Raw genomic sequence first — 16178 nt, 5'->3', positions numbered from 1 at the left:
CTTTTTTGCATCTTTCTTTCCATGCACAATCAATTGTTAAACTCCTCAGCTGTTATGCAATTATATTGTATCTTTGTGAGTCTGAAATCTGTGCATATGCCGGTGCATAGTATCTTTTTTTGGGGCGAAACAATACACGGAGAAACATAAACAATTGCGGTTGCATTACCCTATTTGAAAATTGAATATGAAAATCGAAAGGCAATGTCAGCAGCAGAAGTAGCAGCTTTCCAGGTATTGCAAACCCAATGCCATACAAATACCAATAAGATTTTTTTTATTTCTTAATAAAGGAGAACATTTAGGAAATAAATAAACGACTACGACGACAACGACACCAAAAAAATGAAGGAAACTATGTAAGGCAGTAGGCAAAAGTACGGTGCATTATTGTTATATTTTTTGCTTCAGATTTTTCTTGGATTATTTTTCAATTTGAAATGGTCTGTGCATTATGCCAAGTACGCAGATGCAAGTCAATATACGTAACTTCATAAATTTCCTCATGAAGTAGCAAATGTAATGACAAATACTGCATTGGCACGACTCACACCGATAATCCAGAGAAATCCAAAAAATCAGCAAAGCAAGAAGGAAAAAGAGGAATTGAAAAGAAAAATTAAAGAAAAACTTCTTTCTTCAGTTTGTTCTTCAGTTTGCCGTATGGCAAGAGTGAAGAAGCAATGCTTTGATTTGTAAAAGGAGTCGAAGTCATTGCAAGGGATGATGCCACCAGAGCAGCTGTCAAGCACTGCACTCTGCTGAAATGCCACCACTATCAACACCACCAACACCAGCAGTGCAAAACAATCTTTGCAATACAAAACGATCGAACACCCTAAAACTTCTACTACGTTACTGACTTGCTCAGATACTTTCAGTTATTTTATTCATTCGGATACTGGAGTTATTGCAATACTTGTACTTGGGCTAATCGAGAAGTACGCAAAAGATTGACGTGCAGTTGCTGTTAAACAAAAATTGTTGCAGATGTGAGTTCAGCGCAGGAAGCAGGCTGAGGTATGCAGCCTGACATTGTTCCGGATTTATTGCCCGGTGCACTGATTTCATTTGACTTTTCGTTTCATTTAGTTTTTTCCTTACATGATATAAATTCCCTAACTGTTCGTTAATGATTATACGTATTTGATTCAATGAGTTTTAAACGTTGAATATTTGTAAAAATAATGGCTTTTAGGATTTTAATGAAATTTTGGATATATATATAATACCCAACTATGCTAAGGGGATTGATAAATACCCGGCCTAAGTAATAAAAACGCTTTTTTTTAATAAATATTATATTTTATACTTCAATATAGTCCTCTTTTAGCTCGACACACCTAGTCCAATGATTTCTTAATATTTGGATACCTTTTAAATAATACGATTTATCAAGTCCTTCAAATATATCTCAGTTTCCCATTCCACTCACTTTATTTTATGCAAATCTCTTCCTCTGAAACCATCGTTTTAAGTTTAGAAATAGGTAACAATCACTTGGAGCCTAATCTTGAGAATACGTTGAATGACGAAGCAATCCGTACCGTATTTCATTTAATTTCATCATGATTTTCATTGACGTGTGAGCGGATCACTCTAAAACAAATTTTGTTTCTGCGATCCTTATGTGACATGTAACAGGAGTCTGATGTTATTGATTTTACTTTCTTCAAATATTCTATGAAAATTATTCCACTTGAATCCCAAAAGATCACAGACGGCGTTTGATTAGCAAATTATTTACAAATTTATTGTTTGAAAGATAAGATACGAAAGCTATCATTTGAACTTTACAAGAAAGATCGATTTTTACACAAATTTTTAATTGACTAATACCCGTAGTATTAGTAAAGAATATGGTAAGTTAAGAAGTCCTTGTGTAAGAACACAAATCTCATCCAATTGAAAATATTAAAAAAAAAAAGATTAGTATTTGTGTAGTTTTTTCATTTGCTTTATAATAATATTGCATCTTAGTCTAGTTCAACTTTTAATGCATAAAGACCTACCGTCCGAATTAAAGACCATTTTAAACTCACAAATTGAAAGCTTCAACTGAATAATTGGATATCTAACAAAAACAAACATCAAATATTTATAGCACTTGTTTCTAAATTTATTGCGTTGAATTCTTAAAAATACTAAAGTAATTTGATAACAGTCACATTTTGTCTACATTGATAAATAGTGGAATAAATATTATTCGAACGGGTCTGAAAATATCATATTTAGGAATAAGTAAGGTTTTCTGTTTAACATTTGAAGAAATTTTGTCACTAAAATAAGACAGTTCTGAACTGAAGTTCTTTAAAATTAAGTAATTAGTTTTCGATGGATTCGGATATGATAGCACCGATATCGAACGTCATACACTTAGCACAGCCCCACTTCACTGCTTCCGGAGAACATATGTGAATAGAAGCCGCAAACGCATTTTCACCAATTAATACATGCATTAGAGGTTTGAAGTCACGCTCAATAAAAGCAGTTTCCAATAGATCCTTAACTCCGCTACAGTTGTAAACAGTTAAGGTGATAGTTGTTTTCGGATTGCGTGTCAATATGGTTTTATTGCCGATGATGTACACCTCATTGACCTTCTCCCAAACTTTTCTACAAATAATATTAGAAATATATGTACATAAGAAAATATATCTTAACTTCATATGCATTAATAAAATAATTGTCTAAATAAATGTCAATATTAAAACAAGCAGAATATTAGAAAAAAGATATATAAACAACATTTTATATATTGAATGTATTTACTTCAGAATGCCATTTGAACGATCGGATAGGAGCATCTCCGCCAATATAACCATGAGATCATTGCGCTTATCAACATTATCGCGGAAACGAGGTTCCTGACCCCACAATAATCCCATCCATGGTCCAGTCAGCTCAAATACCTTACGCCAATGTAAGGGAGCAATATTGGAAGGCAGCATATTGACATTCTGAAAATGCTATGCAAGTAAAAAAGAAATATTTTTAATCAAATATTAATTAATTGACGTAATTTTATTTACCAATAACATATCTACCACAGTAATGGTGTAGAGGAAATTGCGGTTTGAGTCAGGATTTTTTCTGGTATTGACATAACCGTAAAAGTTGCTCAGAAATCGTGTAACATCAACGCCGGTTTTAAGCATGGGAAACATGCACAAATAGAAAAAATTTTCAAATCCAGTTCTATAAAACAACTCAGTCGCCAGAGTAACGATCTTTTTGATAACAAGAAATAAAAATCACACCAATGTTTAGTTAAATAATACTATACATACCTCCACAGAATCTTTTCGATATTTGTCCTTTGGCTTCTGAGATGATTCCTCAGATAATTTCTGAGATGATTTCATGCAACTATGACGTATATAATAATCGCCAATCTCCAATAGATGCTTTGATGTGGCACGGACATTTAATACATCTTTGCAGCTTAGATGATTGAATACTGACACAAATACTTCAGCTGGCAACTTGTAGATCGGTGGAGCTGTAGCCGGCAAAACAAGCTCGTTCTTCTTAATAATAGGTTCAGTTTCAGAACTGTCACATTCAATTTTAACAATTTTATCGTCCGCCATTTCTTCGAAATCACTAATAAATCTCAAAATTTTGAAAGTTAGCTAAGCGAATTCTGCTTAAAAAGTCGCGTATAGAAATGCCAATTTAAATCTACGGCTTTATTCGAAACATCAAATTTTGTTAACACTTTATAAATTTTATTGACTTCGAGTTGTTTTAACGCAAAACGACTGCAGAAATTTCATCTCACCAACTAACATAAAAAATATATGAAACGATCTAAAAATATACAAGAATTATTAAGAAAAAAATTTAATATGTTGAGGTATATAAAAAAAATTTAAATTTCAAAGCATACTTTGTTTTTAATTTTTATTTATCAAATTAGAGCTCTCTAAACCCACTTGCTGCGTTCTCAAATTTTTTACTAAACATACCATATTGATTACGATATAAGCATCTATTTCATTATCAAATTAACTGACAATCCTATCTTGCAATCTCTGTTATTCTATCCCTGGAAACACTACTATTTCAAATCGGTTAAATATTAACACTACTAATCAATAATACAAAATCCTTTGCTACAATTCTTCCAAAGAGATTTTCGTTGATAGATCCTAGCAATCTAATAGTCTTTGCGCTCACAGATTATGGTTTGTGCCGAGGTCTGGTCATCTCATTTGTTATCTCGTTTCATTTACTATTCCTATGTCCAGGAAATTAGCACAGAAACAACCGGTTTTCTTATATATTCCTAAAGCTAGGAGTTTTGTGTAAGACACGGAACTAGTTACAAATTTGTATAAAACGCTTACAACCTTTTCAACTTAGGGCATAAATAATTAATTATGATCACTAAAATTTAACATATTTTTCTTTCCATTTCAATTTTAACCGAATTTTATAATATGATTTATAATACACACAAATTCAGGTTAAGTTAGGTTATACCGACAATCCCTAGTGGATCCAATAAAATGATATTGAGTGTAAAGTCTTGTAATTGAACAAGATTCTTAAGAAAGGAGGCTCCAATGGGCAAAAACATAATAGATGAGAGGCACTTTCATGGTCTTCTCCACAGCTGCGACAGGTTTGATTGAAAGGTAGACCTAATCTTCTAGCATGATTGTCTAGTTTATAGTAAACCTGTAAGTAAATCTAACAAAAGATAGATATCTCCACGGGGATATCTCAAATTTAACCGGCACGAATCTTATATTACTTGCGCTAGACACTGCTTTATATTAAATCCAAGAACTATATCTGGGCTTCAATCATTCGAAGAAAATTCATTTGGATTATCAAACAAAATCTTGCTTTATCAATTTATATTATATATTAGTGGTTCTAAATATCACAAGATCAGAAATAATGAAAACAGAAAGTAGATAGCAAACATTGGTATACTATCCATTTGCATTACTGAAAAGAACTGTATTAAATGTTTGTAATATATGCATTGAAATTAGATTGACATAACAGACTGATGCCATGTCCATTAAGGTTTTATTATTAAATGATTCTTTCTCGATATCTTAGAATAAATAGAATACTATAGCAAACTAATGAAACGCATGTATGTGCTTATCGTGGAATATTCAAAAATGTGGAAACTCTAGAATATTATAAAGACTCACAAAACTCAAATTAAACATTAATAACTTAATAAAAATAAATTTCTTAAGTCTAAGCATGAGTATAGATAATAAGAAAATTAAATATAGGTATAATATCTTGATCTAGAATAAACTAGCTAAGATCAATTCTTGTTAGAGGCATTCTATTGCAACAAGGATGAGATCCGATTCATTAACGAAGACAATATATAGTCGAAATATTGGGGTAAATAAATAACTTTTTAAGAACTAATATTTTGGAAAAAGGTATTATTTAACAATTGACCAATTAGCTCATTTAAATTTTAATTAATAAAAATTTTGATAATTAAAACAATAAATTATTAAGTAAAATAAAAAATTGAAATTAAATTTATTTAATCTTGAAATAACTATTAAGTTTAAATTATTTTTAATATTCGATTTATTTATATATTTTTTATGTAGAATTAGAATAAATAAAATATATATATATAGAATATATATAAGCAAGGACTTGTATTCCTTACTCAGATAAATTAAGAGATATATATGTATACGTCATGTATACTGTTTTAATCTTCTTTTATATCAATGACAAACCCTACCTTTTGTTTATTAATTGTTAGTTGGACTTCATATTATTTTATTTGCACTGCCTTTAATATTAAAAATAATTTTAAATTAAAAGTGCATTTTAAGTGTAAGTGAAGCGTTGGTAAAGTCATATATTAGTATGCAAATACATATATATGAATTTATATTTATATATGTATATAAATTCAATAGGTAAACAAGAAGTCGTACTTATTTATTTAAATTATAAATAATGTGAACGAGCTATCCATAAAGACTTCTTCTTTCTTCAATTTCTTATCTACCCCACAACATCAGGAGACAAACCCGTAAAACGCATTAGCAACTGCGCTTTGCAGTTACTCGATTGCGTTATAACCGCGCTACACTCCGAATGCAAACACTTTCGGTACACTAAAATAAGAAGTTACTAAAGATCACTGAGATTACTTAATATGACAGTTGTTTAAAAGATATACATATAAGATTGCCATTACTTATATTACTTATAAACATAAGTAATACGTTAAAAGGTGTATTATATATGCATAAAGGTTGAACTCAGTATGCACGATCATGCGTAGTATTGATCGTTTCGTAGAAATACCAATATTAGTGTCCTAACAGACAGAGAATTGAAGAGAGTACACACTAGATTCATCATTGCCATAAGTTGATTTAGTATGTGAAAGAGTTTTTATGTGTTAGAAGGACCTGTGAAATAGTTCTTTGAATAATTTTAAACTGTAATGTTTTAGAAAAAAAATGTAGTTAACTTCTAAGTAATTAAACTATTCCATAGGCATCATCTATTCCAATGAAGAACTTATCTTTGATAATCGTTACGCGCGAAATTTTTTTTGCACTACTTTCAACGGAATAGATATAGCTCAAGCCTATTCCATCGTAAATTATCTCAGCGCTAATTTCAAGACTCTGGCATTAAAATCGTTTCTAGGACTTATTCAAGAGTTTAGTAATGCAGATATATTCTTATAAGCAATAAAACATGATAATTATGAGCTACAAATTTAAAAAGTGCAGATGCCTAACAAGCAAATATGCAAATGAAGTCTCAGTAATTTATTATAATTGATACTGATATCGACCTGAGTTATATTTGTTTGTAAACTTCATGTCTTCATGACCGATTGTGCGGAACTGCAAGCCGTCTCGATAATATTGTTTTCTTGTACATTTTTCTTTTCAAACATAATATGTACATTTTAATCTCTGACGTGCATACTGCCATACTACACTATATTGAGATATCGGAACACTTGGTTATTAACATAACATAATCAATTCACTTACTCACACCGACCAGTCGATTGCAAGCAAAGCCAAGCAGGCTCGGGGTCTACATACATAGACCCGCGTAGACAAAAGGTTAAACAGTATTAAAAAGCGCACTTTGTATTTTAATTTACGAGTACTCATTCTCGCAGTCGTACTACCACAATTGATGCAACGTACCACACACACCTGGTTGCAAATGGGGCAACCTCAACATAATCAAGTGAACTACGCAGCGTAAAACGGTTCCGAACCAAACAATCGCCAAGGAATCATAAAAAAATCATATTAAATAATAAGTGAAATACGAGCAAACACAGGGAGGAGGGCTTATGTGCATGAAAAAGTCGGCTCAAAACCAAAACATAATTTCTGAACGCAATGTGGGAAACGGAAACAATGAGACTGATTGTCGTCAACTGATATGAATGGGATTTTTCAATATTTATATTATTATCAGCAATATCTCCACATTAATTTCATTTGTATAGTATATCGACTTGCATGAATTTCATGAGTTTGTGCATACAACCTTAAAATTTTGGTAGTAATTATTGGATAACAATCGCCCAAATCGATTTCAAAATATTTAAATACGTATTAAAACTAAATCGTAAATGTTTAAAAGAAAAAAATATTAAAATTTTTCATGATTGATTGCAGTTCACACATTTTAATGAGAACTTCTCCATTATTTATAAGAAGTGCAAAAATCCCGCACCCAAACTGATAAAAAGTTTCTGTTTAGTTTTCTAAGCTCGAAAATCCTAAAGCTATGAAAAAATTTGCGTTTCTATGCTTGCTTACATCAATTTCTGAAACCTACTGATAGTGATTGGTCTCGAATCTACTAAGTCTGCTTAGACAGGATTTTAGGCTTAAAACGAAATCTATTAAATATGATTTCGAATGGAGGAAGAGTTATTTGGCAGGTGACCTAAAAAGTCAGAAATGTACAGTTGATTTCATTGTTTTTGCAGGTATTAGGTATTGGGTGTGAGAAATATTTCCAAAATTCAAACAAAACGCATATTTTTACTTAAAAATCTACTCAATCCTAATAAATCCGCCTTTCAGACTATATATAAATTTTGCGTCAAACAAAACAATTCAGTCAAAAATCCTGTCCATTTATTGAAGCATTATTATATATGCTTTAATAAAATGTGTTTCCAAAAGTCGCTTTAAGCATTGCCATTTTTTTTCAAGGCTTTTAGAAAATGAACTGTTCGGATCACACTTGACATGATTGACATGATTGCCTTGCATTTGTATCGACTCGTCTAATTAACCACGTTGTACATATGCTCGCTAAAGATTCGGGTTTTCGCAATGGACAGGTCTTTCATTGCCAGAAACCTTTCGATAAAAAAAATATTGCATATAATATGGAGTCTAATTTCGTAGACATAATAATCTTGTTAACAATATATGTTAAGGTGTTCTTCTGTTAATACTGTAAAGAAGTAGGTGCATTTTTATTGACTAATTTATTGTCTCATTATCTTTCATATTTCAATGTCCACTTTAATGATGACAACTCTCCACATTTAAATGGAGAATGTTTTCCAAAATGTTAACTATTGATCTAATAACTCTGTGGGACTTTGCTTTTAAATAAAATAATATAACAAACCTTCTATTTTCGAGTAAATAAAAATACTAATTTAATACTTAGTAGAAACATGATCTAATTTCATTTTTTTTCACGTCCTATTAAATCACTCTGGAGTTGAATAGGATGAAGTTTTTTAACTACTAGTTAAGTATTTCCGATTATCTAATATGTCCATATAACACTTTTTAACTTCAGTTATGTAATATACGTAGAGATTTTGCAGTTAAACTTAGCTAAATGGAAGCAGTATCTAGTTGACCTTATCGAAAAAACCTATAGAAAAAAAACCTATAGGATCTCTTCTGTGTGACAGATCGCTAATGAAGTCGTTGAACGTCAGACAAAACACTACATACTTTTGCTTGAAAACACAATGTAAGTTGAAATATATAAATATATAGAACAATAAAAATCGAATAAGAGTTCTTATATATAAAGTAAAGAAAAAATATTAATATTATCGAAAAAAGGCTTTTTGAAGTTATATTAAAAATATTTATTATATTATATTATTTATATTTATTATATTTATTATTATTTATTTATAGTTTTTATATTTATACGTCAAACTATAAACTATGTAAAATTAAGTAAATATAAAAACCATAAGTCAGTATTATGTATTAACATAAGTTGAAAAAGGCTTCAAATAATATATAATAATATAATATAATTCAAATAATATAAAAAATGATATAGAGATTTTCTTGTCATAATTTTAAAATAATTTTTTTTCTTATTTCTTATTTTTAATACAAATAATTTTATTGGAGTTCTAGCATGGGTACTGTGAGAACCCTGTAACATATTTGATTTTATAACTATATTATTACTGACTTATACTTAAGCAAAGTTTGGAGACCACCAATTTTTCATAGCGAACAAGAAGGAATTCCTCCACTTAAGTGAGGAATATTATAAACTGTGACTGTGATGGTACTACATATATTACTATTTTTTTGTTGCTGTTACTCCAAGAAGTATTATTTTACCTTCGTTGCTATATATGAGGGTGTTATACTCCCCTAAACAGCAGTACACACCATCACAGTGCATAGTCTGGAGTACTATCATCAATAACCACACATTTAAAAGAGAAAACTACACGATTTCTTCATAGGCATGACAACAAACTCTATTTGAGAAAAACGTAAGTCTCAAAGTTAGAGCTTACAATATTTTAATTTTTTTGTTGGAATTGTATATTATTAAATACATATTATATATAATATATGCTCATAAAGACTTACCCAAAACTTTTGCTCAAAAATATTGTAAATTTATCCACTTAAATTTTTCACAGAAGTTTTTCACAGAAATTTTCTACACCAACATGTATATAAGAAATTTTTAATCTGATTTTTGTTAAGATTTAATATATAATGTTATCAAGTATTGACATGCCTACTAAGTAAATTGAAAAAAAAAATTCGAAAAGAGATTAAAATTTTACTATAAAAATTTTAATTCAAAAAATCAATTTATATAGCAACTTTATCCATCTTCATATCAACCAATTATTTAATTAATTAAAAAAATTTAAGTCTAACTATATATAACAGATCCAAAATTACGTGAGAAATTCCAAAACTGTCACTTTCATCTAAAAATTTCACGTGTCTTTATCTGCAGCAAGTCATCTGAATTTATATTCGGGTACTTGAGGTCTTATTTGATGTTACCTTAGGGGTTGTCTATAAAACCACTTTAGTAAGATATTAACTATTGCAGCGTCTTTTTATTTTATATAAAACTTCGTAGATATATATAAACTGTATTACCAACAAACCAAATATGTGAAATTTGTGTGTATGAAGCATTAAAATATTATAATATTTTAAATAAACTCCACACATCAACAGCCAGAATTAAAACTGCAATGAGAAAATAAGACCCACAAATCAATTTAAAACGTACATATCACCAGCTATAGTGAGTTGTCGGTCATATGACATCCAACGTTTTTTTAAAAACGTGCTATGAACGAACTGCATATAATAATTACATCACATCTTATTTATAAGAATAATCAGTTTTTTTTTAGTTCTTCTATACAAATGTATTTTATAACGTCAAATAAATAAATAATCTCACTTCAAGCTTTTTTCAGATTCACTTTAAGGTGCTGACATCATATAAGATCTCTACTGCATATATATTTAAAAATCGATCTCAATTTGTTAAGATCAACAACCAATAGATCTAAGCGTAAGTTATAACCATTCAAACCAACGGAACCCACATTAATCTCTATCTTATAAAGCAACCCAAAACCTTTTAACAATTTAACACAAAGTATTGAAGAAACCATTTTCAATGCCGTAGGTTTACTGAAAGTAAACTACATTTCATGTGTAAGCGCTTTCAGACTTATATTCACTTTATCTTAAGATCACAATAGATATTTATTTTGGGAATATGAAAGCAAGTATTTCAGGCTTCGGCTAACTCCAACAACTTTTAACTTCTCGAAACGTATTGCATTCTGGTAGAGGGCAGCCTATACGCATAAACTAATTATATCTATTGACAACAGCGAGACCACACAAATATTTATCAAAAGACGTATCGATTTTTGCGGTCATGTAATTAATATAGAAAATACAACTCGTATGTATAATATTTAATATATTTATTATTTATACTAATATGTAAAAGTAAATATTGTCAAATCGCTATATCATGGGGTTGGGGTTGGGGGTTGATCTTATAACTTAATTTTACACTAACAAGTGAATTTGGCTGAGATAAAAATTAACATAATACAGATAGTTCAATGTCATAACTATGGCTCATAAATTGATCATTTATTAATTAACTTTTCCAAGAATAGAATATTTAAACAATAACTTTTACAACCAAATAACCAAATCAAATATAAAAGAAACTTACGGCTACGATTGTTTTCCAACCCACTGTTAGGTACAAAAAACTACCTTTTTATTACAAAAACCTAGCTAATTTTCTTACATCTCCAAATCCAACAAACAGCTATTTACAAAAACAATTCTAACACAATTCAGAAATATTTTTGAAAATTTGTTACAACATATAACTAAGTGTATTAGTTACTTTATATACTTCCGTAAATATCAGTAACATTAAGATATGTTGTGATTTATTTGATGAATGTATCCATACATCAATCAATATAAGTTCATTTTATCAATCCGATACCATTAACTAAAATTAAAATGGCATTAAGCATTAGAGCAGGCTTCTCTAATCGACTGCTCTGCTTGGTAGACCGATCCTTCTTATTATAACTATATGAAGGCTCTAAACAGATTTTTTAATTATTCCACGAATGGAATAATTCTCAACTGTTGATAGTTTTTAAAATATTCCAATGATGTAAGATACGTACAACATGCAAGAATGTAATCAAATTTCGATTAAAAATTAAAATTCTAAATTCAAGGAAATTATATTCTGTCTCTTGCCCAAATTATTCACGGATGGATACGAATCAATTGAACGAAATTGTTTATTACAAGCTAAGAACATTAACAACACTTTCACTCTCGTCAAAGAGTGATGAACTAAACAGATTTCATTAGAATTTAAACAAATTTGAGATACAAATACATGCCAAATACCACAACGAAATATTAAATCATGAAAGAGCAGCCACCGCATTCCAAAGAAATCATATCCAGCAAAATAAAATAAATGATTATTAACTGCCCAAAACATCAACGTTGCAATCAATAATATATGTTTTAAGGGAACTAACCAAATCAAATCTCTTGATATCGCCACAAATCAAATTCAAACAAATCAAATACCAAATTAAACAAACGAAAACAAGACACGGTCGAACGTTGCTGAATGCTGAAACATTGATGAAGAATTGCTGGACATGAGACAGCAATGGAGAGTCATGAATGCCATGAATGGACACTACCATTCAGTCATTATTTGAGAATAATGTGCAGCACTCGAACAAAAGACACGACCATTGCAACAACAATGGAGATGGCGCTTGCGATTAACGTGGAACACTGGACACACGCATTGCTGCTCTACCCGCTGGTTTACACGTAGTGCCACGTGTGTGTGTCCAGTTGATGCCAACGACTTCACTTTTCATTTCATTTTTCAGCTTGACACCTTGTAATCATGTTCGCTTTCAATCTAAATTTCGATTTTGATACCTTCGATCCACACCATGCCACGCTGTCATTTTCCTTAGCACATCAATAATTGCTTTACACCTTCGAACAGATAACATCGCATCTGGACAAAATAACCCTCGTGTGGGGCATATAAATATTCTTTATACGTAATTATTATATGGATGACATATATGTCATACTAAACGCTGACGAAGGGTGCGGTGAATGCGTTAGTAATTTTCTTTTATGTATTATTAATTTGCATTTCAACATTTAATCAAACTTCAGAATTTTGACAAGCTCATCAACGCAATGTTGGTATTATGCTAGGCTTACGGCATGTAATACGAGTAACAATAGCCCAATAATTTAAAATGATGAATGGACAAAAAGATACTATAAAATTATATGATAACCTATCACTGTTGTAATAACAATTCTGTCATGCTTTAAGCTTACTTTTTTCACTTTCTCTCTTTGTCTCATTCTCTCTTACAGAGTTTACTTAAATGAAATCTTTACATCCATATTTTTGGATTCTTATATCCATATGAATAATCTCCATAATAAAACGATTAAACTATTAAAAGCTTACTTTTTTTCCCTTTCTCTCTCTTTCTCACTCTCTCTTACAGAGCCTATTTCAATAAAATCCTTATATCCATAATTTTGGATTCTGATATCCATAAGCATAATCTTCATAATTGAACTATTAAATTTTGTAAATATTAAATTAAGTATGTAAAAATTTAAAAAATATATATATGCAACAATAATAATATATATAATATCATTATAATATAATTTATACATACTTTTATATATACAACACATATAAAAGTTTTTAATTAAGACAAGGAAACTCTCACTCTTTGCTTAAGTCCATTTAAATCATTTACATTTAAATAAAAATGATTTAGAGTTAGATTATATTATATACTATAATTTTTTCTTTAATAATTAGCGACGCTGCTTTAAGCTTACTTTTTTCACTTTCTCTCTTTGTCTCATTCTCTCTTACAGAGTTTACTTAAATGAAATCTTTACATCCATATTTTTGGATTCTTATATCCATATGAATAATCTCCATAATAAAACGATTAAACTATTAAAAGCTTACTGTTTTTCCCTTTCTCTCTCTTTCTCACTCTCTCTTACAGAGCCTATTTCAATAAAATCCTTATATCCATAATTTTGGATTCTGATATCCATAAGCATAATCTTCATAATTGAACTATTAAATTTTGTAAATATTAAATTAAGTATGTAAAAATTTAAAAAATATATATATGCAACAATAATAATATATATAATATCATTATAATATAATTTATACATACTTTTATATATACAACACATATAAAAGTTTTTAATTAAGACAAGGAAACTCTCACTCTTTGCTTAAGTCCATTTAAATCATTTACATTTAAATAAAAATGATTTAGAGTTAGATTATATTATATACTATAATTTTTTCTTTAATAATTAGCGACGCTGAATTGGTTAACTTCTTATATTCTCTCTACTGTACTACATATAGTATCTATACTATCTAATACGACAGAATTTATCGGTTATATGGCGAACCAAATAAAATGACAGATATTAAAATAGCTCGATTTCCATGTACGAAACATTATATATTCAGGGCTGATAAAGAAAATATGTAACAAAAAATGTTAAAAACGTAACCCTGCTAATTTCAAAAGCCCAAAAAGATCGTGAACAAAATAAATAAATAATGCATACAAAATTGCTAACAGTTAGTAATGTGAAAATAAAATGGGAGGATAAAGTAAAATACTTCGGTCTAATATTAGAATATAGGAGTCAAGAACCAGGCCTGTAATATAATTCTTTAAGCTCTAAAACCACTTGCAAATCGAAAGTTAGTGTGCAAAATAAATTTCTGTTTTATAAGCAAATAATAAGACCTAAACTACTTTACGACTATTATGTTATAGTATTACTTATGGCAATACTGCTCCATCCACCATCATCAACTTCAAAGGTATTAGAATATTGTTTTGAGTCATATGCTAAGAGCTTTATGGTACATAAGAAATGAAGATATAAAGAATTACTTGAGAGCCGAGAGTGTACGAAAGTATATGAGAGACAGAACACTAAATTTATTTGATTCTGTTGCTATGCACATTAAATTAGACTTTCATTCTCCCAAATCAAATGCAATATATATTCCATCTGAAAAATATAGTTCGCTTCCTAGTATACTTCTATAAAATCATCTGAATAACTTATTATCAGAATTCAACGAAATTCTTATTACAGTGGATCGTCTAAGTAGTCACAGACACTATTGAGTAAAAGTGCTTTAGACACTAAATCCCGTTTCATCAAACAAAGGGGCAGAAAAAGAAGAAGCATTAGCATTTATTACAATAATCAGAGACAATATAGGTTTTAAGTGAATGAAATATTTTCACAACTAATATCATTATTAGAAAGTGAACTTATTTATAAGCCATATAAATTCTAATAAAATTTTATGGAGAATGATATACTATATGAAAAAAAGTTCATGTATAAGAAATTATAATTCATGATTGCAATAAGTTTTAATCTTTTAAGTACAATATTAATACTTTAAAGAGACATCGATTTCTTACATCAAAACTATGATACTTTTGTAATGTATTAGTAATAGTTTTATTATAGATAAATAATGCAAGTCAGTTTTAGACGTTTATTTTAATAGACTTCATGGTAACTCAAATAACGAAAGACTCGTTCTTATCTTAAAAGGAACTTTTTTAGAGAGGTTCTGCGAAAGTGTCACTATAGACCTTTGAATTATATATAAAAAAACATATTTTCTAAATACATCCACATCTATTCGACTAACAAATATAAGTGTATAGTATTCAAAATAAAATGAAACTCTTAATTTTTAATTACCAAACAATATATCAGTTGTAAACAGTACAGATAAGTCTATGGGATGAGCCCAATAATATATGTCTAATCCGTTTATTTACCCAAATATTCACACTTGCAACTAATCTTGTTGTTATACAATGAAGTCATATAATTAAGACAACAGGTAGTAGCACCAAACATTTGAGACAGGAGCACAAATATTGAGGTTCCTGTGCGAAACGCGTTAAAAACACTTGACACGCGCAGACCACCACAGCAAAGGGACTTCAGCGAGGACTGAATTGGCAAACATTTACCTGTTAATATCACATAAAAAAGATGTGAAAATGTGAACTGTGCACTGTGAACAAACAGTGTAAAGTGGATTATATGTTTTTATTATTGGTTACCTGACCGAGATGCTAAGTAGTCAGGTTATTATGTTGATAATGCTAATGATGCATAAACAAAACAAATCAACAAAACTAACGACTGCATGCTACAAGTGGCAGAACAGTAGGAACTAGGGATAAAGTCAAGTGCTTCATGGCATCG

The 16178-nt window shown here is 29.7% G+C and overlaps 1 protein-coding gene across 1 annotated transcript; it reads right to left on the bottom strand.

Annotated features, from left to right (window-relative positions):
* Nucleotides 1-2097: 2097 nt before the first annotated feature.
* LOC119662659 lies at nt 2098-9976 on the bottom strand. Its single transcript, XM_038072334.1, has 5 exons — nt 9876-9976; nt 3291-3813; nt 3033-3230; nt 2773-2969; nt 2098-2616 (listed from the first exon to the last, which is right to left on the bottom strand). Exons 2-5 carry the CDS (start codon nt 3591-3593, stop codon nt 2325-2327), a joined length of 990 nt encoding a protein of 329 aa, XP_037928262.1. The 5' UTR covers nt 3594-3813; nt 9876-9976; the 3' UTR covers nt 2098-2324.
* Nucleotides 9977-16178: the final 6202 nt, after the last annotated feature.

The sequence above is a fragment of the Teleopsis dalmanni genome, chromosome X (assembly GCF_002237135.1).
Source record: "Teleopsis dalmanni isolate 2A chromosome X, ASM223713v2, whole genome shotgun sequence".
Classification (NCBI taxonomy): Eukaryota; Metazoa; Arthropoda; class Insecta; order Diptera; family Diopsidae; genus Teleopsis; species Teleopsis dalmanni.
Note: the sequence above shows the minus strand (reverse complement) of the source record. Positions and strands in the feature narration are given on the sequence as shown.

Bases quoted from the DNA above. Each gene is read 5' to 3' on its own strand.
- LOC119662659 (XM_038072334.1), bottom strand. From the start codon at position 3,593: ATGGCGGACGATAAAATTGTTAAAATTGAATGTGACAGTTCTGAAACT. The intron at 3,231-3,290 runs GTATGTATAGTA...GTTATCAAAAAG, and splicing joins ATCGAAAAGATTCTGTGGAG to ATCGTTACTCTGGCGACTGA. The intron at 2,970-3,032 runs GTAAATAAAATT...TTACTTGCATAG, and splicing joins CTGTGGTAGATATGTTATTG to CATTTTCAGAATGTCAATAT.